The 25,277-nt window shown below is 62.8% G+C and overlaps 2 protein-coding genes across 2 annotated transcripts; one reads left to right on the top strand and one right to left on the bottom strand.

Moving 5' to 3' along the window:
• Positions 1–2,563: 2,563 nt before the first annotated feature.
• LOC103168108 lies at positions 2,564–13,765 on the top strand. Its single transcript, XM_029048691.1, has 11 exons — positions 2,564–2,989; positions 3,473–3,563; positions 4,402–4,453; positions 5,801–5,880; positions 7,184–7,330; positions 7,979–8,101; positions 10,565–10,632; positions 11,568–11,598; positions 11,846–11,906; positions 12,259–12,335; positions 13,569–13,765. Exons 1-11 carry the CDS (start codon positions 2,880–2,882, stop codon positions 13,599–13,601), a joined length of 873 nt encoding a protein of 290 aa, XP_028904524.1. The 5' UTR covers positions 2,564–2,879; the 3' UTR covers positions 13,602–13,765.
• A 1,303-nt stretch (positions 13,766–15,068) lies between these two features.
• Positions 15,069–24,464, bottom strand: CDK5RAP1 (CDK5 regulatory subunit associated protein 1). Its single transcript, XM_029049554.1, has 14 exons — positions 24,218–24,464; positions 23,732–23,835; positions 22,703–22,737; positions 21,101–21,201; positions 20,181–20,391; positions 19,970–20,090; positions 19,650–19,880; positions 19,235–19,332; positions 18,286–18,341; positions 17,500–17,630; positions 16,746–16,895; positions 16,436–16,576; positions 16,167–16,341; positions 15,069–15,107 (listed from the first exon to the last, which is right to left on the bottom strand). Exons 1-13 carry the CDS (start codon positions 24,462–24,464, stop codon positions 16,213–16,215), a joined length of 1,755 nt encoding a protein of 584 aa, XP_028905387.1. The 3' UTR covers positions 15,069–15,107; positions 16,167–16,212.
• Between the last annotated feature and the right edge of the window lie 813 nt (positions 24,465–25,277).

Here is a 25,277-nt window from a genome sequence, read left to right as displayed (position 1 = left end):
TCTAATCCCGCCTCTGCCACTTATCAGCTGTGGGTCTTTGGGCAGGTCATTTCTCTGGGCCTCAGTTCCCTCATCTGTCAAACGGGGGTGAGGATTGGGAGCCCCACGGGGGACAACCTGATGACCCTGTGTCTACCCCAGCGCTCAGAACAGTGCTTGGCACAGAGTAAGCGCTTGACAAATACCAACATTATCATTCTTCTTCTTATTATTATTTTGTGTTGCCCTACTCCTTCCTCTCCACATCTCCAAATCCTTCTGAGGGGAAAAGCAATCCCACCTCCTCCAAGAAGCCTTCCTTGACTAACCCCTCACCTCCCCGCCCTATTCTCGCTCCCTTCTGCCCCACCTAAGCGGTTGAGTCTGTACCCTTAACCTCTTAGGAAATCACCCTCACTCATCCCTCACCCCCCTTTTTTTTTAAAAAAATGGCATTTGTTAAGCACTTACTATGTGCCAAGCACTGTTCTAAGCGCCGAGGTAGGCACAGGATAATCGGGTTGGACAAAGTCCCTGGCCCACATGGGGCTCCCAGTCTTAATCCCCGTTTTTCAGGATAGGTCACTGAGGTGCAGAGGATGGTAAGGGTGGTGTCTGTTAAGTGCTTACTGTGTGCCAGGCACTGTTCTAAGCGCTGGGGGTGGGCTGGTGAGATGAGGGAACTGAGGCCCAGAGAAGTGAAGTCATAATAATAATAAAATAATACTGGTGTCTGTTAAGCGCTTACTAGGTGCCAAGCGCTGTTTTAAGCGCCGGGGGAGATACAAGGTGATCAGGTTGTCCCACGTGGGGCTCCCAGTCTTCATCCCCATTTTCCGGATGAGGTCACTGAGGCCCAGAGAAGTGAAGTGACTTGCCCAAGGCCAAACAGCAGACAAGGGGCGGAGCCGGGATTAGAACCCATGACCTTCAGACTGCCAGGCCGTGGCTCTTTCCACCGGGCTAGGCCGCTTCTTGGCACGGCGCCCAGCGCTTACTACGGTGCCTGGCACATAGTAAGCACCTAACAGATACCATAATTTCTCCTTATCGTTATTATTTTTATTATTTACGGTGCCTGACACGTACTAAGTGCTTAAAAATATCATCATCATCATTATTATTATTAAGGGTGTTCGACCCACAGTAAGCGCTGAACGAATACCATAAAACAGAGAGAGGACCCGGGGCTCTCCTCGGCTTGTCTTCCAGGCTTCAAGTGTCTAACGTGGTGACGGACGGCGTGAACACCACCGTCGGCCCACGGGGGGTGGATGTCACCAGTCAAGTAGTGGTGGATCTCAAAGGGGCCGGGTAAGAGACCCCCGTCACCCTCTTGGACTCCTCTGGGTTTCTCTCTCTCCCCCATTCTCTCTCTCCTCTTCTCCCTCTCCCTCATTATTTCTCTCCTGCTCGCTTTCTACCTCCTGTTCTCCCTCTCCCTCATTATCTCTCTCTCCCGTTCTCTTTCTATCTCCTTTCCTCCCTCTCCCTCCCATTGTCTCTCTCCTGCTCTCTTTCTATCTCCTGTTCGCTCTCCCTCATTATCTCTCCCTCCTGTGCTCCCTCTCCCTCATTATCTCTCTCTCTCTCTCCTGCTCTCTTTCTATCTCCTGTTCTCTCTCCCTCATTATTTCTCCCTCCTGTTCTTCCTCTCCCTCATTATCTCTCTCTCCTGTTCTCTTTCTACCTCCTGTTCTCCCTCTCCCTCATTATCTCTCTCTCCCGCTCTCTTTCTATCCCCAGTCCTCCCTCTCCCTCATTATCCCTCTCTCCCGCTCTCTTTCTATCTCCAGTTCTCCCTCTCCCTCATTATCTCTCTCTCTCCTGTTCTCTTTCTATCCCCTGTTCCCTCTCCCTCATTATCTCTCTCCCTCATTATCTCTCTCTCCTGTTCTCTTTCTATCTCCTGTTCTCTTTCTATCTCCTGTTCTCTTTCTATCTCCTCTTCTCTCTCCCTCATTATCTCTATCTCCTCTTCTCTTTCTATCTCCTCTTCTCTCTCCCTCATTATCTCTCTCTCCTGCTCTCTTTCTATCTCCTCTTCTCTCTCCCTCATTATCTCTCTCTTGTTCTCTTTCTATCTCTTGTTCTCCCTCTCCCTCCCGTTGTCTCTCTCTCTCTGACGATTCTCTATCTCTCTTTCCCATTCCCTCTCTCCCATCCTCTCTCTCATTCTCTCTCGTCTGTCTCTTTCTCCCATTCTCTTTCTTTCTTGTTCTCTCTTTTCCATTCTCTCTCTCCCACTCTCTCTCCCATACTCTCTCACTCTCTCTCCTATTTCCTCTCTCCCGTTCTCTCCCATTTTCTCTCTCCCACTGTCTCCCTCTTCCATACTCTCTCCCGTTCTCTCTCTTGTTCTCGCTCCCATCTCTCTCTCCCATCGTCTCTGTCCCATTCTCTCTCTTCCATACTCTCTCCTCCTCTCTTATTCTCTCTCCCATTTCCTCTCTCTCCCACTTTCTCCCATTGTCTCTCTCCTGTTCTCTCTCTCTCTCCTCTTATCCCTCTCCGGTTCTCTCTCCCCCATTCTCTGGCTCTTGTTTTCTTTCTCCCGTTCTCTCTTCCACACTCTCTCTCTGCCGTTCCCTCTCCCGTTTTTCTCTCCCGTTCTTTTTCCCATCCTCTCTCTCACCCATTCTCTCCTTTCCCGCATTTATCCAATTCCTCCTAATGGCGGAAACATTACTACTGGGTCTAGGTCTGCTGAGGTGATCTCGCTCGGTGCAGTGTGCCTAACGGATACCACAGTTCCGATTGTAACTGTCGTATCGTATTGTACTAACGCCACACCGCCGGGGTCCCCCGGGGCGGAAAAGCGGACCCCCTTTTGCGGACCCCCTCTTCCGTCCCCCAGGCTCCTGGCCCCCGTGACCACCCTGCTGGGCTTCAAGCTGACGATGGTCCTGGGGTTCACCCTGTCCGCGTCCGTCAACGGTTCCCGGTGTGCGGCCTTCCTCATCCGACAGGGAGACGTGGAGGTCGTCCGCAGCGAGATGCTTCTGACCAGGTGAGGTGGGGGTCGTTGCCCGGACCCCGTCGCCGGGCAGGGCCGGTCTCTCTCTGTTGCCCGGTTGTCCGTCCCGAGCGCTTCGGACAGTGCTCTGCACCTCGTAAGCGCTCAGCAAGTACCACTGAACGACCGGATGACTGACAGGGCGCTCCAGGCCAGAGGCAGGACGCGGGCCAGGGGTCGGCGGCGAGACCGAGGGACGGCCGGGTGGTCGGTCCTACTTACTGAGCGCCTCCTGGGCGCACGGCACTGTACTAATCGCTTGGGAGGGTCCAATAGAACGACAGAACGGACACGTCCCCAGCCCGCTACGACCTGACGGTCTAGAGGAACGGCGAGAAGGTCGGCTTCAGAGGAACCAAGTGGGCGGGCTGGGCTGTAGTAGACGATCGGAGAGGTGAGGGAGGACGGGGACGGGGGGGGTCGAGAGCTTTCAAAGCCGCCGGGGCTCCTTTTACCTCGGGGGTCCCCTTCTTTCAGACTCGCGGATTCGCTGTCCGAGACCCTTCCGCTCCCGCTGGAGGCGGGAGACTTACTGAACTCTCTCTTATCGGCGTCGATATCGGAGAAGGTAAGCGGGATGCTCGGTGAGTGACCGGAATGGAGAAACCATGCCCGTGTTCTCGGGGGCTCGGCCTGGTTTTGCCAAACCTAGAGATGAAACGCCGAAGCGGCGCGGCCTAGCGGGTAGAACCCGGGCCTGGGAGTCAGAAGGACCTGGGTTCTAATCCCGGCTCCGCCGCAGGCCTGCTGGGTGACCTGGGGCCTGTCACTTCTCTTCGAGAAGCGGCGTGGCCTAGCGGGGAGAACCCGGGCCTGGGAGTCAGGAGGATCTGGGTTCTAATCCAGCCTCCGCCGTTGGCCTGCTGGGTGACCTCGGGCCTCTTCGAGAAGCGGCGTGGCCCAGTGGGTAGGACCTGGGCCTGGGAGTCAGAAGGATCTGGGTTCTAATCCCGGCTCCATCGCAGGCCTGCTGGGTGACCTTGGGCCGGTCACTTCACCTCTCTCTGTCTCAGTTTCCTCATCTGTAAAATGGGGATTAAATCCTACCCCTTCCTAGACCGGGCAAGTCCCTTCCCTTCTCCGGGCCTCAGTTTCCTCACTTGTAAAAAGGGGGTGAAGGCTGTGAGCCCCGTGCGAGACGGGGACTGCGTCCAACCTGATGTCCGTGCATCTCCCCCAGCGCTTAGAACGGTGTCTGACACGTAGGAAGCATTTAACAAATATCGTGTTAAAAAAAAAGAGAGTCACAGCAAGGAGTCCCCACCCCGGGTGAGGCCCAGAGAGGAGGTGAGCGGCAGAGGAGCGGAGCGCGCGGGCCGCGGAAGGGGAAAAGGGAGGTGTGAGGGAGGAGGGGGCCGGGGGCCGGACAGACTGTCGTAGACGCCTCTTCCGTGGGTCTCTTCCAGGCGGGAGACTCTTTCCAGTCGCTCGTGGACCCCATCAACGCCTGTGACAGCGGTGAGTTTCGTTCCCTCTGGCCGTCCCACTGGCGTCGACGGCTGGACTGGACGCTGCCTCGATGTCCCCAATTTGGGGAGGAATGGAGGGTTTGGAGAGGGGACGGCAGAAAGCCCCGAGCGGAGGCGGTGCGCGTGAAATGACGATAATAACGGCGGTGTTTAATGACGTTGGGATTTGCTAAGCGCTTCCTAGGTGCAGAGCGCTGTTCTAAGCGCTGGGGGAGAGACAGGGTCATCGGGTGGTCCCACGGGAGGCTCCCGGTTAATGCCCATTTGACGGATGAGGGAACTGAGGCCCAGAGAAGTGAAGCGACTCGCCCACGGTCCCACAGCTGACGAGTGGCGGAGCCGGGATTAGAACCCACGACCTTTGACTCCCAAGCCCGGGCTCTTTCCACTAAGCTACGCTGCTTCCCTGGGAGATGCATCTGCGGTAGGCGCTTGATCAGTAGCCACAGGAAAAAGCTTTAGGCCGGGAGACGAAGGGGCAGAACTGAAGACTCCGGACTGTCAGCTCGTCCCGGGTGGAGATCGAATGTGCCAACTCGGCTGTAGTGGACTCTCCCTACCGTTTAGTCCAGCGCTCTGCACGCGGGAAGCGCTCAATAAATACCTCTGACGGACTGTGGGCGAGTCACTTAACTTCTCTGAGCCTCAGTTCCCTCATCTGTAAAAGGGGGATTAACTCTGAGCCTCACGTGGGACCACCTGATGACCCTGTATCTCCCCCAGCGCTTAGAACAGTGCTCGGCACGTAGTAAGCGCTTAACAGATATCGATATTATTATTATTACTGGACTCTCCCAAGCGCTTAGTACAGTGTTCTGCACACGGTAAGCGCTCAAGCAGTACCGCTGATGAACGAATTCATATGATAGTGTCGTTTCCCGCTTTACACAATGAGTTGGTTAGGGGCAGGGACCGTGTCTACCAGCTGTGCCGTATCGGGCTCTCCCAAGCGCTCAGCACAGTGCTCCGCGCCCAGTAAGCGCTCAATAAATACCACTGAATGCTTTTGGCCTCTAACGGTAGAGGGGATCACATCTGTAGTGGACGTGAGCGGCTTGGCTGTCACCGGGCGTCAGATTGAGGGCCCGGGTTATTCCATATCGGTTATTCCGCCCTGCCGCTTGTCGGCTGTGTGACCGTGGGCGAGTCACTTCCCTTCCCTGGGCCTCAGTGACCTCATCTGGAAAATGGGGATGAAGACCGGGAGCCTCACGCGGGACAATCTGATGACCCCCGTATCTCCCCCAGCGCTTAGAACGGTGCTCTGCACACAGTAAGCGCTTAACAAATACCAACATTATTATTATTATTATTATTATTATGATTGCGTCTGCAGCGGCCACAGAGGGAAGACCACTGAGCTACTCTCTCCTGGAGGTGAAGTTTACCGAGGCCTGCTTTCTGAGCGTCTACTGTGTAAGTCCTCCGCTTGCCGGGGGCGGGAGGAGATGGGGTGGACGCCTCTCGGGGGGTCGGCCGGGACGCCTGGGTTCCGGCCCCGCTCCTGCTGGGGGGCCAGAGGAAAGACCCCCTGGACAAAAGAAGCGCTCAGCAAATACCCTAAGAAAAAAAAGCAAACCTTCTCCGGGCCTCGGTTTCCCCCTCTGTAAAATGGGGATGAAGACCGTGAGCCCCGCGGGGGACCACCTCATCACCTTGTATCTCCCGCAGCGCTTAGAACAGCGCTTGGCACATAGTAAGCGCTTAACAAATACCAAAATTATGATTATTCCTATATCTCCCCCAGCGCTTAGAACAGCGCTTGGCCCATAGTAAACGCTTAACAAATACCAAAATCATGATTATTATTATATCTCCCCCAGCGCTTAGAACAGCGCTTGGCCCATAGTAAGCGCTGAACAAATACCCAGATTATTATTATCATTATTATTATATCTCCCCCAGTGCTTAGTAGAGCGCCTGATACATGGTAAGTGCTGAAGAAATACCATGAAAGAACCCTCTGGGTCTCAGTTTCTTCATCTGGAAAAGGGGCATTAAAACTGGGAGCCCCGTGTGGGACAGGGACTGTGTTCAACGTGATGAGCTTCTATCTGCAGTGCCTAGCACATAGTAAGCACCGAATGCCAAAAAAAAAAAACCCTCTGGGCCTCAGTTTCCTCATCTGGAAAATGGGGACGAAGACTGGGAGCCCCACGTGGGGCAGGGACTGTGTCCGACGAGATGAGCTTCTATCTGCAGTGCCTAGCACATAGCACCGAATACCCAAAGAAACTCCCTCCGGGCCTCAGTTTCCTCATCTGGAAAAGGGGCATGAAGACTGTGATCCCCAAGCGGGACAGGGACTGTGTCCGACGTGATGAGCTTCTATCTGCAGTGCCTAGCACATAGTAGGCACTGAATACCAACCCCCCCCCCCCCCGCCCCGGGCCTCAGTTTCATCATCTGGAGAATGGGGATGAAGACTGGGAGCCCCACGTGGGACGGGGACCGTGTCCAAACGCGATGAGCTGCTATCTTCAGTGTCTAGCACGTAGTAAGCACTGAATACCAAATAAGGAACAACCCTCTGGGCCTCAGTTTCCTCATCTGGAAAATGGGGATGAAGACTGGGAGCCCCAAGTGGGACAGGGACTGGAGCCAACCCGATGAGCTCATATCTCCCCCAGCGTTCGGTCCGGTGCCCGGCACATAGTAAGCGCTTAACGAATGCCAGTGAGAAATAATAATAATAATAATATTAATTTCTCCCGGGCAGACCAAAGTGACGTACGGCCGGACGGCCCTGGCCGTCCCCGCGGGCCCCGCGGCCCTGCCCGGCCGAAGGGCCGGCCTGGTGGCCGTGCTGGCCCCCACCGTCATCGGAACCATGCTCTCCTGCGTCGTGTCCGCCTCGTCGCTCAAGGTCGGTGCTCCTTCCCCCGGCTGCCCTGTGACCTTGGGCCGGTCGCTTCCCCTCTCCGGGCCTCAGTTCCCTCATCTGGAAGATGGGGACGACGAGCGGGTTCGTGGCGGGCCGGGACCTGGTCCGGTTATCGTTATACTCTGGTCCCCCGGAGCGTTCAGGACGGTGATCCGCACCCGGAGTCCGACTGAATGAGCGAATGACCCATTTGGATCTGCCCCACTGCTTAGAACAGTGTTTGGCACGTAGTAAGCGCTTAACAAGGACCATCATCTTGTCGAATTATGACGTTCATACCAACTTAGGGGAGATTGCTATCGTTCTTGTCCGTCCGTCTCCCCCGGTTAGACCGTGGGCCCGTCAAAGGGCAGGGCCTGTCTCTGTTACCGATTTGTCCATTCCAAGCGCTTAGTACAGTGCTCTGCACATAGTAAGCGCTCAATAAATACTATTGAATGAACGAATGATCATCGTTATTGATTCTTCCCCTACGCTCGCTCTCCTGCCCTCCACCTTAAGACTGTCAGCCCACCGTGGGCGGCGGAGGTGTGTCCTGTCCCACTGTCCCCTCCCGAGCGTTCAGTACAGTGTTCTGCACGCTTTTAAGCGCTCAGTAAGTACGACCGACCGATTTTCTCCCCCCAACAGAGGAACGACTACACCCTGGTGATCCGGAATACGTCCCTGGCCTTCCCGGCGAAGAACACGGCCATCCTGACGTACGCGACCTCGGTCAGGGGGTCGGGCCGCAGTCCGGTAACGGTGACCACCGTAAGTGTCTGGGGTGGGGGGGGGGGGGAGGTCGGAGGCTGGGGACTGGCCCTGTTGGACGAGGGAGGGAGAACGGAAGAGTTGGCGGGAAGGCAGTCAGAGGGCCTGGGTTCTAATCTCCGCTCCGCCTCCAGTCTGCTGTGTGACCTTGGACGAGTCACGTCTCTGGGCCTCAGTTGCCTCATCTCTAAAATGATGATTAAGACGGTGAGGCCCCACGTGGGGCATCGACTACGTCCGACCCGTTCTCGTATTTCCCTCGGCGCTTAGTACAGGCCCTGGCACGTAGTAAGCGTTTAAAAACTCGTTATGGGCAGGGAATCGGCTCATTTCTTTGGCACTGAACTCTCCCGAGCGCTTAGAACAGTGTTCTGCCCAAAGTAAGCACTCAATAAATACCACGGACTGATTAACCAGTACCGTGAAGCGGCTCAGTGGCTGGAGCTCGGACCGGAGATTCAGAAAGACCTGGGTTCTAATCCCGGCTCCGCCACGCGTCTTCCGAGTGACCTTGGGCGAGTCACTTCACTTCTCTGGGCCTCAGTTCCCTCATCTGTGAAAGGGGGATGAAGGCTGTGGGCCCCACGTGGGACGGGGACTGCGTCCGACCTGATTAACTTGTATCTATCTTAGCACTTGGAACGGTGCTTGGCACTTGGGAAGTGCTTAATAAATACTATTATCTTTATTAATAGTAATTACTTTTAATATATTTTACTTAGTAATTTTTAAATTTTTATTGAATAATACGTTTTTTATCATTAATAATGATAATGATAATAAAACTCCGGCCCTCCTTTTCCTCATCTGCCAAACGGGGACGAAATGCCTGTCCTTCTCCATTTGGGACTTGGGTCCTATTTTATCTAACCCTGAAGTCAGCACAGTGTATCACACATAGTAAGCGCTTAACGTATCGTTACTATCCTTATTAAGTCAGACGGGTCCCCACACTCCCTTTCTCTGGAGAGCCGTGGGGGGATTTCCGTTGAGGCTGGGGGGCCAATCTTGAATCCCCCAGCAGAAATCGATGGCCTTGGGTTCGAGAGCAGCCGATGAACTTCCGGTCGGTGGGTTCTAGAAACCGTCTCTCCACCGAACCGTTGGGTCTCTGGAAGATGGAGCCGTGACCCTCTAATTCTAACTTCCGTTTTCTTCCTCCCCTTCCCACTCCCCTTCTCACTCTTTTCCTCCTCCCCTTCCCACTCCCCTTTTCCTCCTCCCCACTCTTTTCCTCCTCCTCTTCCCACTCTCCTTTTCCTCCTTCTCTTCCCACTCTTTTTCTCCTCCCCTTTGCACTCCCATTTTCCTCCTCTCCACTCTTTTCCTCCTCCTCCTCTTCCCACTCTCCTTTTCCTCCTTCCCTTCCCACTTCCGTTTTCCTCCTCCTCTTCCCACTCTCCTTTTCCTCCTCCCCTTTGCACTCCCATTTTCCTCCTCCCCTTCCCACTCTTTTCCTCCTCCCCTTCCCACTCCCCTTTTCCTCCTCCCCACTCCTCTTTTCCTCCTTCCCTTCCCACTTCCGTTTTCCTCCTCCTCTTCCCACGCTCCTTTTTCTCCTCCCCTTTGCACTCCCATTTTCCTCCTCCCCTTCCCACTCTTTTCCTCCTCCCCTTCCCACTCCCCTTTTCCTCCACCCCACTCTTTTCCTCCTCCTCCTCTTCCCACTCTCCTTTTCCTCCTTCCCTTCCCACTTCCGTTTTCCTCCTCCTCTTCCCATTCTCCTTTTCCTCCTTCTCTTCCCACTCTTTTTCTCCTCCCCTTTGCACTCCCATTTTCCTCCTCCCCACTCTTTTCCTCCTCCTCCTCCCACTCTCCTTTTCCTCCTTCCCTTCCCACTCTCCTTTTCCTCCTTCCCTTCCCACTTCCGTTTTCCTCCTCCTCTTCCCACTCTCCTTTTTCTCCTCCCCTTTGCACTCCCATTTTCCTCCTCCCCTTCCCACTCCCCTTTTCCTCCACCCCACTCCTCTTTTCCCACTCCTCTTCCCACTCTCCTTTTCCTCCTTCCCTTCCCACTTCCGTTTTCCTCCTCCTCTTCCCACTTCCGTTTTCCTCCTCCTCTTCCCACTCTCCTTTTTCTCCTCCCCTTTGCACTCCCATTTTCCTCCTCCCCTTCCCACTCCCCTTTTCCTCCACCCCACTCTTTTCCTCCTCCTCCCACTCTCCTTTTCCTCCTTCCCTTCCCACTTCCGTTTTCCTCCTCTTCCCACTCTCCTTTTTCTCCTCCCCTTTGCACTCCCATTTTCCTCCTCCCCTTCCCACTCCCCTTTTCCTCCACCCCACTCCTCTTTTCCCACTCCTCTTCCCACTCTCCTTTTCCTCCTTCCCTTCCCACTTCCGTTTTCCTCCTCCTCTTCCCACTTCCGTTTTCCTCCTCCTCTTCCCACTCTCCTTTTTCTCCTCCCCTTTGCACTCCCATTTTCCTCCTCCCCTTCCCACTCTCCTTTACCTCCTCCCCCTCAGGTTCTTGAGATCGCCTACAACACGGTGGTGAGCAGCAGCACACTGGAGACGGCCCTGAGGATGAACAGGTAGCCAATCGATCGGTCCTATTTACTGAGCGCCTCGCGTGCGCAGAGCACCGGACCGGACGCTTGGGAGAGGACGACGGACACGTTCCCTGTCCCGAGTCTAGGGTCTAGAGGGGGAGGCGGACGTCAATAGAAGTGAATAAATGACGGATCTGGCCTAAGGGCCGGAGGAGGGACGATAAAGGGGGTAAATTCAAGCGCAAGGGCGACGCAGAAGGGGGCGGGAGGGGAGGAGATGGGGGTTTAGTCGGGGAAGGCTTCTCGGAGGAGGTGGGTCTTCCGTAAGGATTCGAAATGGGGGGAAACCGAGTCTGTGGGATTTGAGGAGGGAAGGCCTTCCGGGCCAGAGGCGGGACGCGGGCGAGAAAGACGGGACGGAGGCCCAGGGAGAAGGTCGGCGTTAGAGGAGCGGAGAGCGCGGGTCGGGCTGGACTAGACGATCGGCGAGGGGAGGTCGGTGGGGGTGAGGGGACGGAGCACTTAAAGAGGAGATATGTCAGCTGGCAAAGGGGAAAGTTGGCAAATAATAATAACGCTGCTATTTGTTAAGCGCTTACTACGTGCAAGGCACCGTTCGAAGCGCTGGGGGAGGATGGGTGATGAGGTCGTGCCACGTGGGGCTCGCAGTCTTTAGGCCCATTTTCCAGACGAGGGCACCGAGGCCCAGAGAAGCTACGTGACTTGCCCCAAGTCCCACAGCTGACACGCGGCGGAGCCGGGATCTGAACCCGCGATCTCCGGCTCCCCAGCCGGGGCTCTCGCCACCGAGCCTCGCTGCCTCTCGAGCGAGGAAAAGAGGCCGGACCGGGGGAGGCGGGAAGGGGTTCGCCCCGAAAGCTATTTGGGGGGTGAACGGGAGTCGAGGAGGAGCCGGAAAACGGGGAGCGCTCCGCGCTCTTTCCCTAATCAACGGCGACTCTTCTGCTTTTCCACAGAGCTACGCACAGCGCTGAGGATCCCGACGTGGTAACGGGTTTTTCCTTTCCCGATCCCAGTCGGGCAGCCGGTTCCCACGAGGGCGTCCATCTTCCCGGGGGGGGGAGGGTGTCACCGCTACTCCGGCTTGCGGCGTGGTTCCCCTCGATAGGTCGGGGTGCTATTTCGCGAGCGCTTCCCAGAGTTGGCCGACGCGGCCCGGAGGGGACGCTCGGTACATAGCGGCGACTGACGGGCCGCGATCCCCCTCCGGAATAAAGCTCTCTCTCTCTCTCAGTTGGCCGCGCTGATCCCTTGGTGTGAGGAACAGTCCAAGAAAGTCTTCGGCAACGTGCGGGGTGAGTTAGGAGACGCTCGTCCCTCCCGGGGAGAAAATGGGGAACCTGGGAAAAGGGGCGTCTTTAACGCCGCCGTTCCCCGGCAGCTCAGGGACGCTTAGCCGAGCGGGCCCCCGGCCACCTCCGACGGACACGAAACAGCATCTCCTTTTCTATTTCGGGTCGCGACGTCCGTCTCCCCGGCTTGCGGGCAGGGAACGCGTCTACCGAGTCTTCCGCATCGTGCGCCCGCCGAGCGCTCGGTACAGCGCTCGATGGAGGCAGGGACCGGAAGGTGGCGGGCAGGGTCGGGGGGAGTCTCTTACTGTCCCCCGCCGGGGGTCCGGCCTTCCCTTCTCCCCTCCTGCCGCAGCCATGTTTTCGAGGGTGAACCTGCCTCCCGCGCCGGTGCTGGGATCGTTTGCCGGTGGCTCGGCCGAGCCCGATAAGGTATCCGCTCGGGAGCGGGCGGCCGAGTGGGTGGGGGTCAGAGGTCTCGGGTTCTAATCCCGCCCCCGCCGGCCGGGTGACTTGGGCCCAGTCCTTTCTCTGGGCCTCGGTTCCCTCGTCTGTCAAATGGGGATGAAGACCGGGAGCCCCACGTGCGACGACCTGATGACCCCGTATCTCCCCCAGCGCTTAGAACAGTGCTCGGCCCGTAGCAAGCGCTTAACCAACACCATCACTATTATTTGCACTTTGACCCGCGACCCCTGGGCTGTGGATGTTCCCCCCCCCCCTCGGGGTTCCTTCCGCGACTATGAATTATTTCTTAACTTCTCTGGGCCTCAGTTCCCTCATCTGTAAAATGGGGAGCCCCACCTGGGACAACCTGATGACCCTGTATGTGCTCTGCACATAGTAAGCGCTTCAATACCAACATTATTATTACTGATGCTAATGTGTTTCCCCCTCCAGACTATCACTTCCTTAATCATCATCACTGCGGTATTCGTTACGCGCCTACTGTGCGCCAGACACTGTAGCGAGCGCTGAGGTGGATAGAGGTAAATCAGGTCGGACACAGTCCCCGTCCTACTTGAGGCTCACGGCCTCAATCCCGCCGTAAGCGCTCAATAAATACCACCGATGAGGGTAAGGGCAGAGACGCAGCTGCTTCCTACTAGGCTGCTAGAACCCTGAAGGGAAGGACCCGGTCTACTAACTCTATTGGACTCCCCCAGCGCTCAGCACGGTGCTCCGCACACAGGAGGCGCCCAACAGATACCGACAGTCCGCCGGCCCCTCCAGGGCGGAGATCGTGTCTAACCTGAGGGAGCTGCTCTAGATCGAGAGCTCGTCGTGGGCAGGGGATGTGTCCGGCGCCTCCGCGACGGTCCATTCGATCATATCTATTGAGCGCCTGCCGGGTGCGGAACACTGCCCCAAGCGCTCGGGAGAGCACGCCAATAAAGAGTGACGATCCCGGCCCACGGGCAGCCCGGGCTAGAGGGGGAGTCCAGTGCTCCGCACACGTGAAGCACCCAATAAATAGCACTGATTGAGGGGGACCAGATTTTACAGACAAGGGAACTGAGGCACAAGGAAGTGACCGGTCCAAGGTCACCCAGCAGGAGAGGGGCGGAGCCGGGGTGAGAACCCGGGGCCCCCTGACGCCCGGGCCCGACGCGCTAAGGCCGCCCCGCTTCCGAGACTGACGCGTCCTCCCCGTCTCTCCCTCAGGACGGGGCTGTGGTGGTCACCTGCCTCAATTAACCCGCCGGGAGGAGGCCGGGGTCCAGCTGGGGCCACGCCGAGGGGCTCGCCCGCGTCCCCCTCCCTCCCGGCCCGCTTCCGCTCAAGGCCGGCCCCCCAACCAACGTACTCTCCCCACCCCTTCCCTGTCGGCGGCCAGCGAGGCTGCCCACCGGGGTGGGGGGGGGGGGAGGGGCACCGGACGCGGGGTCGACAGGGGTGGGGGGCGTTCAATAAACGGCCCAGCCGGCCTCGCAAGACCAACGCGTCCTGAATTTCTTCCCGCCGACGGCCGCTACGCTCCGGCGGGGAAGGGGTTTCGTCCGCGCGGCTGCCCCTCGTCTTTCTCCTCCCGGGACCCTTGTCCCCCGTGGGCCCAGAGGGTCCCCTCCATCCTCCTCCCCCCACCCCCGCCCTCGGAACGAGAACCATCAGGGCACTCGTTAAGCGCTTACTCCGTGCCACGCGCCGTTCGAAGCGCCGGAGTAGACGCGAGGTCATCAGGTTGGTCACGGGCCCCGGCCCACCTGGGGCTCGCGCTCTTAATCCCCGTTTTCCAGAGGAGGGAACTGGGGGGCAGAGAAGTGGCTCGCCCAAGGTCACACGGCGGACACGGGGCGGAGGGGGGATTAGAACCCAGGTCCTCCGCGGTCACGAGGGGCTCCCCCTCACCCTTCCCCGCCGACGGGGTGGAACCCCCCCCCCCCCCCACATCGGCGGCTTCTACCCTTCTAAAAGGCTCCCGGTAACTCAAATCACCAGACGCAGCGTGGACAGAACCCGGACCTGGGAGTCAGAGGTGGCGGGTTCTAATCCCGGCCGCGCCCCTCGCCAGCTGCGTGACTTCGGGGCAGCCGCTTCACTTCTCCGGGCCTCGGTTCCCTCATCTGTCAAATGGGGACGAAGGCCGGGAGCCCCACGAGGGACGACCCGATGAGCCCGGCTCTCCCGAGCGCTTAGAAGGGTGCTCGGCCCGTAGCCAGCGCTTAACAGATACCGTCATCGTCGACGGGCGGGCGCGGGGAATCGAACCCGGGGCCCGTCGCGGCCCCAGGGAGGACCAGCCGATCCCGCGGACACGAGCCCCCGGCGGTGACCGTCCCACCCCGGGCTTCCACGCCGGGAGGAGCGTCCCGGGTCCGCGGGGGCTTCTCAATGACGACGACGGTATCCGGTGAGCGCTTACTATGTGCCGGGCACTGTTCTAAGCGCCGGGGGAGGTCAGGTTGTCCCTCGTGCCCACGGAGACCCCCGCGCCCCCCCCAACGCACGCGTGCTCATTCACCCGCGCCAGAGACCCCACCTCTCCCCCCCAAATTCACACAGACAGGGTACGACCGATTGGATTGTTTGGGGAGACCGATCCGGTTTGCGGAATTCCTCCTTCCATCGGCACCGTTCCTCATCCGCTGGAAAAAGGCCGCGTCTGGGAGGCGGCGGGGACCCGGGTTCTAATCCCGGTTCCGGCCCGCCGGGTGACCCCCCCGGCGCCTGTCGTTTCCCTTCTCCGGGCCTCCGTTGCCTCCTCTGTAAAACGGGGAGAGAGCGCGAGGGGATGAGTTCCGGGTGGGGGTCAAGTCCGGAAAAATGTATCCAGCCCAGTGCTTAGCGCGTAGTTGGAACTTCATAAACGCCGTCACGTAATGACGACGACTGCGGCGTTTGCGAAGCGCTTACGGGGTGCCGAGCGCTGTCCTAAGCGCCAGGGTAGACACAGGGTCATCGGGTTGTCCCCCGTGGGGCTCACCGTCTTCACCCCCGTTTGACAGACGAGGGAACTGAGGCCCGGAGAAGTGACCCGGCCCAAGTCCCACGGCCGATGAGCGGCGGAGGCGGGATCAGAACCCACGACCTCCGACTCCCAAGCCCGGGCTCTCGCCACCGAGCCACGCTGCGTCACCACCCTCTCCCGGAGCGCATCTCACGCTTGGGAGATCCAGGAGCGGTGACCCTCCTGGACCCGGGTTCCAATCCCGGCTCCGCCGCCCGCCAGCCGTGGGACCTCGGGCGGGTCGCTTCACTTCTCTGGGCCTCGGTTCCCTCATCTGCAAAACGGGGATTAAGAAGGGGAGCCCCATGCGGGCAGGGACCGTGTCCAACCCGATGAACGAGGACCTACCCCGGTGCTCAGAACGGTGCTCGGCCCGTATTGAGTCCTTCACGAGTGCCGTTAATATTATCGTTAGATCATTACTGTACTTTAATCACCCGCTCGGTGCCGAGCGCCGAGGCGGATACAAGATCGTGAGGTCGGACACGGTCCCCGTCCCACGGGGGCCTCCCGGGAAGAGGGAACGGGCGGACGCCACCCCCCGCCCCCCGTAGCGACCTCGCCCGGGAGCGGCCCGGAGCCCCTAGATGGGGTGAGACGGCGGAGCCGGGCCCCGAACCGGGTCCCCCGCCCCCGGGGCGCTCAGCGCAGCGTTCCGCGCCGGGGGAGGCGCTCCGTAAGACGCCGCCCGCCGGCGGATCTGCCACGAGGCCGCGCCGCCCCTCGGAGGACGTCCCGCTCCCCCCCGCCGGGAAGAGCTCCGGGGCCACCCGACCGGAGCCGGAGAGGCAAAACGAAAAGGCATCGCGCGTTACCGTCGCTGTTCCGGGGCGTTCCCTCCGCTCGGCGTCCGTTTCCCGCTTAAGATGGCGGCGGGAGTGGGGCGGCGGGGCCGCCCCCTCCCCCTTCCTCCGCCGGGACCCGGGCGTCGCGCAGGGTGGTCCGCCGCAGGGGGAGGCCCCGCAGGGTCTGGGAGCCGGAGGCCGTGATCTGGGAGGGACGGGGGCGGGTGAGCGGGAGGCCGCCGCCCATCCGCCCCCCCCCGGGGGTCTCCCCCGGCCTCCCCCGGGGAAGGGTCGGTCACCTGGACCAGCACGTAGTCCCCCGGCTGGGCCCGGACCAGGCCCCCGCCGACGGTCCCGTCCTCCATCTCCGTGTCCGGGAAGACCACCCGGAGATTGCCGTCGTTCCGGCCGCACAGCTCCGACGCCGAGCGCTTGCTGGTCTGTGGGGGGACACGCGGGTGGCGGGCGGTCGCTCCCCAAAATGGCAGCTCCCTCCCGCCCCGGGAGCGCGCTGCTCGCCTCCTCCCCTCACGCCGACCTCCTCCCCGTCCCTCCGCCTCCCTCCCCGCCGACCCCGCGTCCGCCGCGCGCGCCCGGGGGCTCGCTGACCCCCTCCACCAGCACCAGCTGGGCGCGGCCCTCGAAGGCCCGGTTGGCCGCGGCGGCCTCCCGGCGGAAGACGCCGATCAGCTCCTCCAGCCGCCGCCGCTTCTCCTCGGCCGGGACGTCGTCCCGCAGCCGGTGGTGGGCCCGGGTCTTCTGCCGGACGCGGCCGGTCCCGGGGGCGCGGCCGGGGAGAGGAGGAGAAACGACGACGCGAGGTGAGCGCTCGGCCCACGCCGTCGTCACCGCCGTCGCCGGGCGACCCGGGCCAGTCGCTCGGCTTCTCTGGGCCTCAGTCCCCCCCCCCCCCCCCGGCCCCCGCAACACGGGGACGGGGCCCGGGGGCCCGAAGCGGGACGGGGACCGGGTCCGATTTGCTCGGATCCACCCCGCCGCGCTCGGCCCGCAGCGCGGCTCGGCGGAGAGGGCCCGGGCCTCCGAGCCGGAGGCCGTGGGTTCTAACCCCGGCTCCGCCGCCCGTCGGCTGCGTGACCCCGGGCGAGCCGCTCCGCCTCTCTGGGCCTCAGTCCCCTCCTCTGTCAAATGGGGATGAAGACCGGGAGCCCCACGCGGGACAACCTGATTATCCCGGATCTCCCCCGGCGCTCAGAACGGCGTTAAGCGCTTGACGGATACCGACGTTACCATCGGTACGGCGCCCGGCCCACGGTAAGCGCTCGCCAGACACCGTCATCGTCGCTATTAACGTATGGAAATGGATGAATCCGGGCGGGTGACGGTCCCTCGGGCCCCCCCTCACCTGCCGCATGCTGTAGGCGAAGAGGAAGGCGGCGTTGTAGCCCACCTCCCGCAGCAACGACACGGTCTGCCGGTGGTCGTCCTCGCTCTCCCCGCAGAAGCCGGCGATGAAGTCGCTGCTCAGGCTGACCCCTGGACACGGAGGGGTGGACGGGACGCCCCCCCCGCCCGCCTCGTCACTGCCCCCGAGGTGCCCTCCCCGCCCCGGGACCGCCCAACCGACAGGAAGCCCGGGGTCCGGGGGCTACCTTTCCCTCCCAGGCCTTCCCTTCCCGCCCCCGCAGCCCCCGTGCCTTATTTCCCTATTTATTACTCTATCAATTCCGTTAATGACGTGTGTCTAGCCGCTTATCTCGACGACATCGACGCCAGACTCCCCGTCCCGCCGTCCGCCTCCCCCGTTTCGACCGCCGGCGGGGACGGTCTCTGTCGGCGGCCCGCCCGTACGTTCCGGGCGCTCGGCCCAGTGCCCCGCGCGTAGCGAGCGCCCGCTAAGTACGAGTGAACGGATGCGTGAACGGGAGGGGCTCGGCGCCGGGGGCAGAGCCGGGGGACCGCGGGCAAGTCGCTTGGCTTCTCTCATCTGGAAAACGGGGATGAAGACCGGGAGCCCCACGTGGGACGACCCGATGCCCCCGTCTCTCCCCCGGCGCTTAGGACGGTGCTCGGCACGTAGGAAGCGCTTAAATACCAACGTTAATATTTTCAAATATTCAGGTGGGCCGCCGGGATCGGGGCGGAAGGGGAAGACTGCCAAGCGGCCGCCGGGGAAAAGAATCAGGTCTACCTGGAACGGTGGCTCGGATGTGCCGGACCAGCTCCAGGTAGGCTTCTCTCGTGTAACTGCAAGGAAGACGGCCACGTCCCGACGGAACGTTTCGAACCCACCCCGGCGCTCGGCGCGTAGTGAGCGCTCGGTAAATCCCATCTTCATGACGCAGCCGTTCTCCCTCCTCGGCCCGGGAGCCCCGTTGCGGGCCGGGGACCGCGTCCGACGCATCCAGGCGCCCCGTACGGTGTTCCGCGCACGGCGAGCGCTCCGTAAACACCTCGTCTCGACTCCGAATCCGTTCATCCGTTCGATCGAGTTTACTGAGCGCTTACTGTCCGCAAAACACTGTACCGAGCGCTTGGGAGAGGACAAGGGAACGAGGAGCGGACGCGTTCCCTGCCCGCAGCGAGCTGACGGTCCAGGAGGCGACGGACGTCGGCGGAGATAAAGAAATCACAGCGTTTGGCACACAGTAAGCGCCTGCTAAATCCCGTCGCTATAATAAAGCCGTTCTCCACGGGGGGCAGGGACCGGGCCCGACCCGACTGCCCCACCCCGACCCCGGCGTTGAGAAGAGCGCTTGGCACGTGGAGAGCGCTTCCCGGACACCTCCGCCATCAGGTCCCCGCCCGACCCGATGATCCGGCGCTCCCCCCGGCGCGTGGCCTATAGCGAGCGCCTAAAACAGATACGACCGATCGACCGACGGCGTGTCGGTTCCTCGGGGGGGGGAGGGGCGGCGGGGGAACGGAAAAATACGATCGAGGGAACGGAGGACCGTCGGCTCACTCGAGGCAGGGGCCGCGTCCCCCAACTCCGTCGGACTCGCCCGAGCGCTCTGCGCGCCGTCGGCGCTCGGTAAATACCCCCGACTGACGGCGCCTCGGAGGCAGGGAGCGGGCACGGCGCCGGGCGCCCGGTCGGCGCTGGATTAACCCCCCACGGCGGCGCCGCCCGGCCTCACCCCCTCCTCATGGCCTCCAGGACGGCGCTGCTTCCGCTCTGAGCCGGGAGGTGGATCTGCTTGCAGACGTTGTGTCGCTCCCGGATCACCTGCAGCACCTGGGCGGGGAAGGACGGGGACTCCGTCGTCCCGGAGCCTCCCGAGCGCTTAGCCCGGCGCTCTCCGCACGGTAAGCGCTCGAGAAATACCACGGGCGCGCCGGGCTACATCAACGCCGCCGCCGGGGATGCCGGACCCTCCCACGCAGCGGGCGCCCGCCGAATATCACCGAGGGACCCATCGCCGAATCCCTCCGGGCCCCCGGCCTCCCCCGTCCGTCCAACGGGGTCGGGGGAGACGCCCGCCGTCCCGCCCGGCGGGGCCGGCGCTCCCTCGCCCCGGAGCGTCCCCGCCCGCCCCGCGGCCCCTCGCCTGCCTCGTCCGGGAAGTCTTTGGGGTGCGGGGACGTGAAGCGGATCCTCATGTCCGGGTCGACGTCGGCCACGCGGTCCAGGAGGTGGGCGAAGCTCAGGCCGCCCGGCCGGGCCCTGGCGTTGGCCCGGAAGCCGCGGCTCAGGCCCGGGGCGGCCGCCCCCGAGAACCGGGCCTCGGACGCGTCGCGGAAGCTGTTCACGTTCTGCCCCAGGAGGGTCACTTCCTTCAGGCCCTGCGGGGACGGGGAGAGGGGGCGGAGCAGACGTCGGTCCTCCCCGACGGAGACTCGGGGCCGTGGGGGGGGGGGGGGCGGTCGGTCACCTGTCCGGACAGCCTCTTCACCTCCTCCAGGATGGAGGCCACGGGCCGGCTTCGCTCCCGGCCTCGCGTGAAGGGCACGATGCAGTAGCTGCACAGGTTATCGCAGCCGCGCATGATCGACCTGTGGCGGGCGAGGGACGGGGGGTGGACGGGCGTCGGGGTCCCCGCCTCCTCCCCGCGGCCCCCCTCCCTCGTCCTCCCGGTCTCTCACACGAAGGCGGAGGTGGAGCCGGGGGGCGGCGGGGCGGGCGTGACGTCGGCGTAGGTCTCGTCGCGGGCCAGCAGGACGTTGGCGGCCCGGCGGCCCGAGTCGGCCACGGCCAGGAGGCGCGGGAGGTCCCGGTAGGCGTCCGGCCCCGCCAGCACGTCCACCGTCCTCTCCCGCCGGAGCACCTCGGACTTCAGACGCTCCGCCATGCAGCCTCGGGACCGTGCGGGATCGCAATCGTCGTCACCGACGTGCAGGCCCGGGATCACGACGGTACCGGGCGGCCTCGCGATCGCGACGACAGGGAGGACGGCGCAGCTCGTCTCGCCGTCTCCCCGCTTCTAGACCGCGAGCCCGTCGCCGGGCAGGGACCGTCTCTCCCTGTTGCCCAGCTGGACCGGCCAAGCGCTTAGAACAGTGCTCCGCGCACAGGAAGCCCTCCGGAAATACCACCGGGCGAACGACTACGACCGGATGAGCCGAACGGACGGACAATCCCGACACCGCCGCCGACGCGGCCTCACGATCCCAGCGACGGTACTTCTAGTTCGTTCGGTAGTGTTTACCGAGCGCTCGACCACGTGCCGAGCACTGCGCTAAGCGCTTGGAGTGGACAATCGGTAATCGTCGGGTTAAGCGCTAGGGCAAGTCGCTTCACTCCCCCGCGCCTCCGTTCCCTCGCCTGGAAAACGGGGACCAAGACCGGGAGCCTCCCGTGGGCCGACCCGACGCCCCCGTATCTCCCCCGGCGCTTAGGACGGTGCCCCGCACACAGTAAGCGCTTAGAGCCGACGTCACGATGCGCCGAGCGCCGCCCTAAACGCTCGGGTCGGGCACCGTCCCCCGCGGGGCTCTCCGGAGGGGGGAACCGAGGCCCCGAGACGCGACCGGGCCCGGGCGAGAGGCGACGGGGGGAGCGGTACCTAAGACGCCGACGCGGACGGGGACTTCGGATCGCCTCCGCTTCTCCTTCAGGGGCCTCAGCTGCCGCAGGCGGTTCCAGATGGCCTGCTCCGCCTTCTCCCTGTCGATCCGTCGATCCGTCCGTCAGTCGCGCCCCGATCGGGCGCTTCCCGGGCGCGGGACGCCCGACGGGGCGCCCGGGAGGCGGCGGGGCCGGGCCGGGGGGGCCGTTCCCCGCCGGCGAGGAGCCGGAGGTCTAGCGGGGGCGGGAGGGACGCGGACGGAGATGAAGGCCGGAGCGGGGCAGAAAGGGGGCGGGTCCGGGCGGCGCCGGAGGGACGGGGAGGACGGCGCAGTCGGGGAAGGCCTCTCGGGAGAGGAGGCGGGCCTCCCGTGAGGCCTTAAAGCGGGGGACAGTCGTCGTCCGTGGGATCGGAGAGGCGGGAGGCGGGCGACAGGTCGGCGGAGACGGGCCGGAGGGACGGGGAGAAGGTCGGCGCGAGAGGAGCGCGGCGCGCGGGCCGGACCGGACGCCCGCCGAGGGCTTTAAAGCCGCCCTCGACACCGAACCAGACACCGTACTGGGCGCTGGGGGGCCGAGCAGATCGGGTCGACCCGGTCCCGCGGCACCTACGGCCCTTTCTATCGTTTCTCTCTCTGTGCTATGTCTGTCTCCCCCTCTGATGATAATGTCGGTAATAATGAGAACGTTGGTATCCGTCAGGCGCTTCCTAGGCGCCGAGCACCGTTCTAAGCGCCGGGGGAGATACGGGGTCATCGGGTCGTCCCCCGGGAGGCTCCCGGTTCATCCCCATTTTCCAGATGAGGTCACCGAGGCCCGGAGAAGTGAAGCGACTCGCCCACGGTCACACAGCTCTCAAGGGGCAGAGGCGGGATTCGATCTCGTGACCTCGGACTCCCGGGCCCGGGCTCTCCCCACTGAGCCACGCCGGTATTCGTTAAGCGCTTACTATGGGCCGGGCACCGTTCTAAATGACGGTGCCGAGCGCTTGCTACGTGCCGGGCACCGTTCTGAGCGCCGGGGGAGATATAAGGTCATCGCGTCAGACACGGTCCAACGTGGGGCTCGGGGTCTTTCATTCGTTCGACAGTGTTTACTGAGCGATAACTATGCGCAGAGCACCGTACTAAGCGCTTCCGGATAATACTAATAATAACGTTGGCATCTGTGAAGCGCTCACTGCGTGCCGAGCGCCGTTCTAAGCGCTGGGGGAGATCCGGGGTCATCGGGTGGCCCCACGGGAGGCTCCCGGTTAATCCCCGTTTTCCAGAGGAGGCCACTGAGGCCCAGAGCCGTGAAGCGACTCGCCCACAGTCCCCCGGCTGCCGAGCGGCAGAGCCGGGATTCGAACCCAGGACCCCCGACTCCCCAGCCCGGGCTCTTCCCACCGAGCCGCGCCGCTTCTCTGAGGGAACTGAGGCCCAGGGAGGTGAAGTGGCTCGGCCAACGGCGTTACGCCCACGCCGCGGGCGGGGAGCGTGTCCGGGGTCGCCCCGGACCCCCCCGGGCGTCCGGCACAGCGCTCGGCACACGGCGAATGCTCGACGAACACGATCCGACGCCCGGGCCTCCCGCTTGGGCGGCGGGGAGAACCCCTCACCTGACGGAGCACGTGACCAGAAGAATCACGTCGGCCTACGGAGGGAGGAGAAAAGGAACGGTGAGATTCCCGAAACTCCGAAGACCGGGAGCGACGCGGCCCGGCGGGAAGAGTCGGAGCCCCGGGGTTCCCGTCCCTGCCCCCGTCTGCCGGGTGTGACCCCGGACAGGTCATTTCACGTCTCTCGGAGGAGCGACGGTGAGGACTGGTGGGTAGAGCCCGGGAGTCACGGGGACCCCCGGGTGACCGCGGGCCGGTCGCTTCCCTCCTCTGGGCCTCGGTTTCCCTCCGCCGGGAAACGGGGATGACGACCGGGAGCCCCACGCGGGCCGGGCCCGGGTCCCACCTCGTTACCTCGTGACGATGATAACGACGAGGCCGGTACCTGTTAAGCGCTTCAGCGCTGGGGAAACGAGGTGAGCGGCGCGGCCCAGTGGAAAGAGCCAGGGCTTTGGAGTCAGAGGTCGTGGGTTCGAATCCCGGCCCTGCCGCCTGTCAGCTGCGCGACCGGGGGGGGGGGGGGGGCGAGTCGCTTCCCTTCTCCGGGCCTCGGTTCCCTCATCCGTAAAATGGGGCCGAAGACCGGGAGCCTCCCGTGGGGCCGCCCGATGACCCCGTATCTCCCCCGGCGCTTAGAACGGTGCTCGGCGCGCAGTGAGCGCTCAAATACCAACGTCGTCATCAGGCCGCCCCACCTGGGGCTCCCGGTCTTCATCCCCGTTTTACAGAGGAGGGAACTGGGGCCCCAAGAAGCGACCTGCCCCAAGTCCCACGGCTGCCGAGCGGCAGAGCCGCCATTAGAACCCACCACCTCTGCCTCCCGCGCCACTGAGCCACCCCGCTTCTCTCGCGCTCGCCCCGGCGCTCGCCAGTTACCGTCATCGGCAGATACCGCGATTATTATTGATATCACGACGTCGCGGACGAGGAGACCGAGGCCAGAGGAGGCGACGGGGACACGGTTTCCCCCGATTTCCGGGGGGGGGGGGATGGACGGGAACCCCGAGATCCGGCGGGGGCGGGTGCTACCTCCTGGACGTCCCCGGTTCTGAGGTAGCCGCTCTGCTGCAGGATGGACCAGGCGATCTCGGTATCGTTGACGTTCATCTGACAGCCGTACGTCTCCAGGTAGACTGCACCGGGGGGGGGGGGGGGGGGGGAGGAGGCGGCGGGTTCGGGGACGGAGACGCCCGGCTACCGTCGCGCCGCCCGCCCGCCCGCTCCGTTTCGCCGTCTGCCCCCCCCTTAGGCCGCGAGCCCGTCGTGGGGGAGGGGTGGTGCCCGATTCCACTTCCCGAGCGCCTGACGCAGCGCTCCGCACACCGAAAGCGCTCAAGAAATAGGGCTGAGAGAGCGGGGGATTCCGGGTGGGAGGTCGGCGGGGGCGGGACGGGGCACGCCGACGGGGGGACGCCCGCGGGTAAACCGAGGGACGAGAGAGCGTACGCCGCCCGACCCCCGGTGAGCGCTGCGCTCGTCCCGGCGGCCCAACGGGAGGAGGAAAACGCCGCCGACCTTTCCGCCTCTCCTCCCGGAGGGCGTCGGAGGCGAGGTAGGGGGGCGGGTCGGCCGACGGGGCGGGCGGTCCCGGGGGCTTCCGGACGCCGCTCAGGAAATCCTCGAACGTGGGGCCGGCGGCCAGCCTGGCGGCGAAATCCCGGCGGGGCCGGGGGGCCGGCGGGCCGCCCGCCGCCCCCCGCCGCCCCGCCGCGGCCCGGCCCGGCCTCGGGACGGCGGCCCGGGCGCGCGAGAGGAGCCACATGGCCGCCGCGGTCGCTCCGGCCTGCGGGACGGAGACAGCGCTCACTCCGGGCCAGGCGCTCTACTGAGCGCCGGGGAGGAGGACGCGATGAGACGGGGGCCGCGACTGGAGTACTGGTAGTAATGAGGGCCGTATTTAAGCCCTCGCGACGGGCCAGGCACCGTACCGAGCGCTGGGGGACGCGAGGGAGCTAGGACACCGTCCCCGTCTCGCGCGAGAACCACGGTCTTCATCCCCATCTTACAGATTCCTGCATTCATTCGATAGTATTTACTGAGCGCTTACTCTGGGCAGAGCACTGGACCGAGCGCTTGGAATGGACAGATGAGGGAGCTGAGGCCCGGAGACGGGAAGCGCCTGGCCCGGGGTCACCCGGCGGACGAGCGGTGGAGTCTTTTTGACTCCCAGGCCCGGGCTCTATCGCCTGGGCCGTCCTGCCCGCCCCCAGTCCCTCCCGGCTACCTACTGAGCGCCTGCTGGGTGTCGAGCACTGTACTAAGCGCTTGGGAGAGTAAAACATGACAACAAAGACCCGTCCCCTGCCCGGTCGCTCCTTGGTATCTACTGAGCATCTCCTAGGGGACGGGCACCGGGCCGAGACTGTACTGGACTCCCCCGAGGGCTCGGTGCCGTGCTCTGCGCACAGGAAGCACTCGCTAAACCCCACCGGTGGATTGGCTTGCATTAATATCGGTTTCCCCCCTCTGGACCGTCAGCTCACTGCGGGCAAGGCACGTGTCTACCAATTCTGCCGTACTGGACACCCCCGAGCGCTCAGTACAGGGCTCTGCACACCATAAGTGGTCCATAAAT

This window comes from Ornithorhynchus anatinus, chromosome 21 (assembly GCF_004115215.2).
Source record: "Ornithorhynchus anatinus isolate Pmale09 chromosome 21, mOrnAna1.pri.v4, whole genome shotgun sequence".
Taxonomy (NCBI): Eukaryota; Metazoa; Chordata; class Mammalia; order Monotremata; family Ornithorhynchidae; genus Ornithorhynchus; species Ornithorhynchus anatinus.
This window is presented reverse-complemented; position numbering and strand designations above follow the sequence as displayed.

Excerpts from the sequence above, each read along its gene's own strand:
- LOC103168108 (XM_029048691.1), top strand. The coding sequence starts at position 2,880 with ATGGTCCTGGGGTTCACCCTGTCCGCGTCCGTCAACGGTTCCCGGTGT. Across the intron at positions 4,454-5,800 it reads CATCAACGCCTGTGACAGCG|CGGCCACAGAGGGAAGACCA; the intron begins GTGAGTTTCGTT and ends TTGCGTCTGCAG. Across the intron at positions 11,907-12,258 it reads AGTCTTCGGCAACGTGCGGG|CCATGTTTTCGAGGGTGAAC; the intron begins GTGAGTTAGGAG and ends CTCCTGCCGCAG.
- CDK5RAP1 (XM_029049554.1), bottom strand. The coding sequence starts at position 24,464 with ATGTGGCTCCTCTCGCGCGCCCGGGCCGCCGTCCCGAGGCCGGGCCGG. Across the intron at positions 17,631-18,285 it reads CATCCGAGCCACCGTTCCAG|GGGTCAGCCTGAGCAGCGAC; the intron begins GTAGACCTGATT and ends CTCCGTGTCCAG. Across the intron at positions 16,896-17,499 it reads TCGCCTACAGCATGCGGCAG|AAGACCCGGGCCCACCACCG; the intron begins GTGAGGGGGGGC and ends CGCGTCCGGCAG.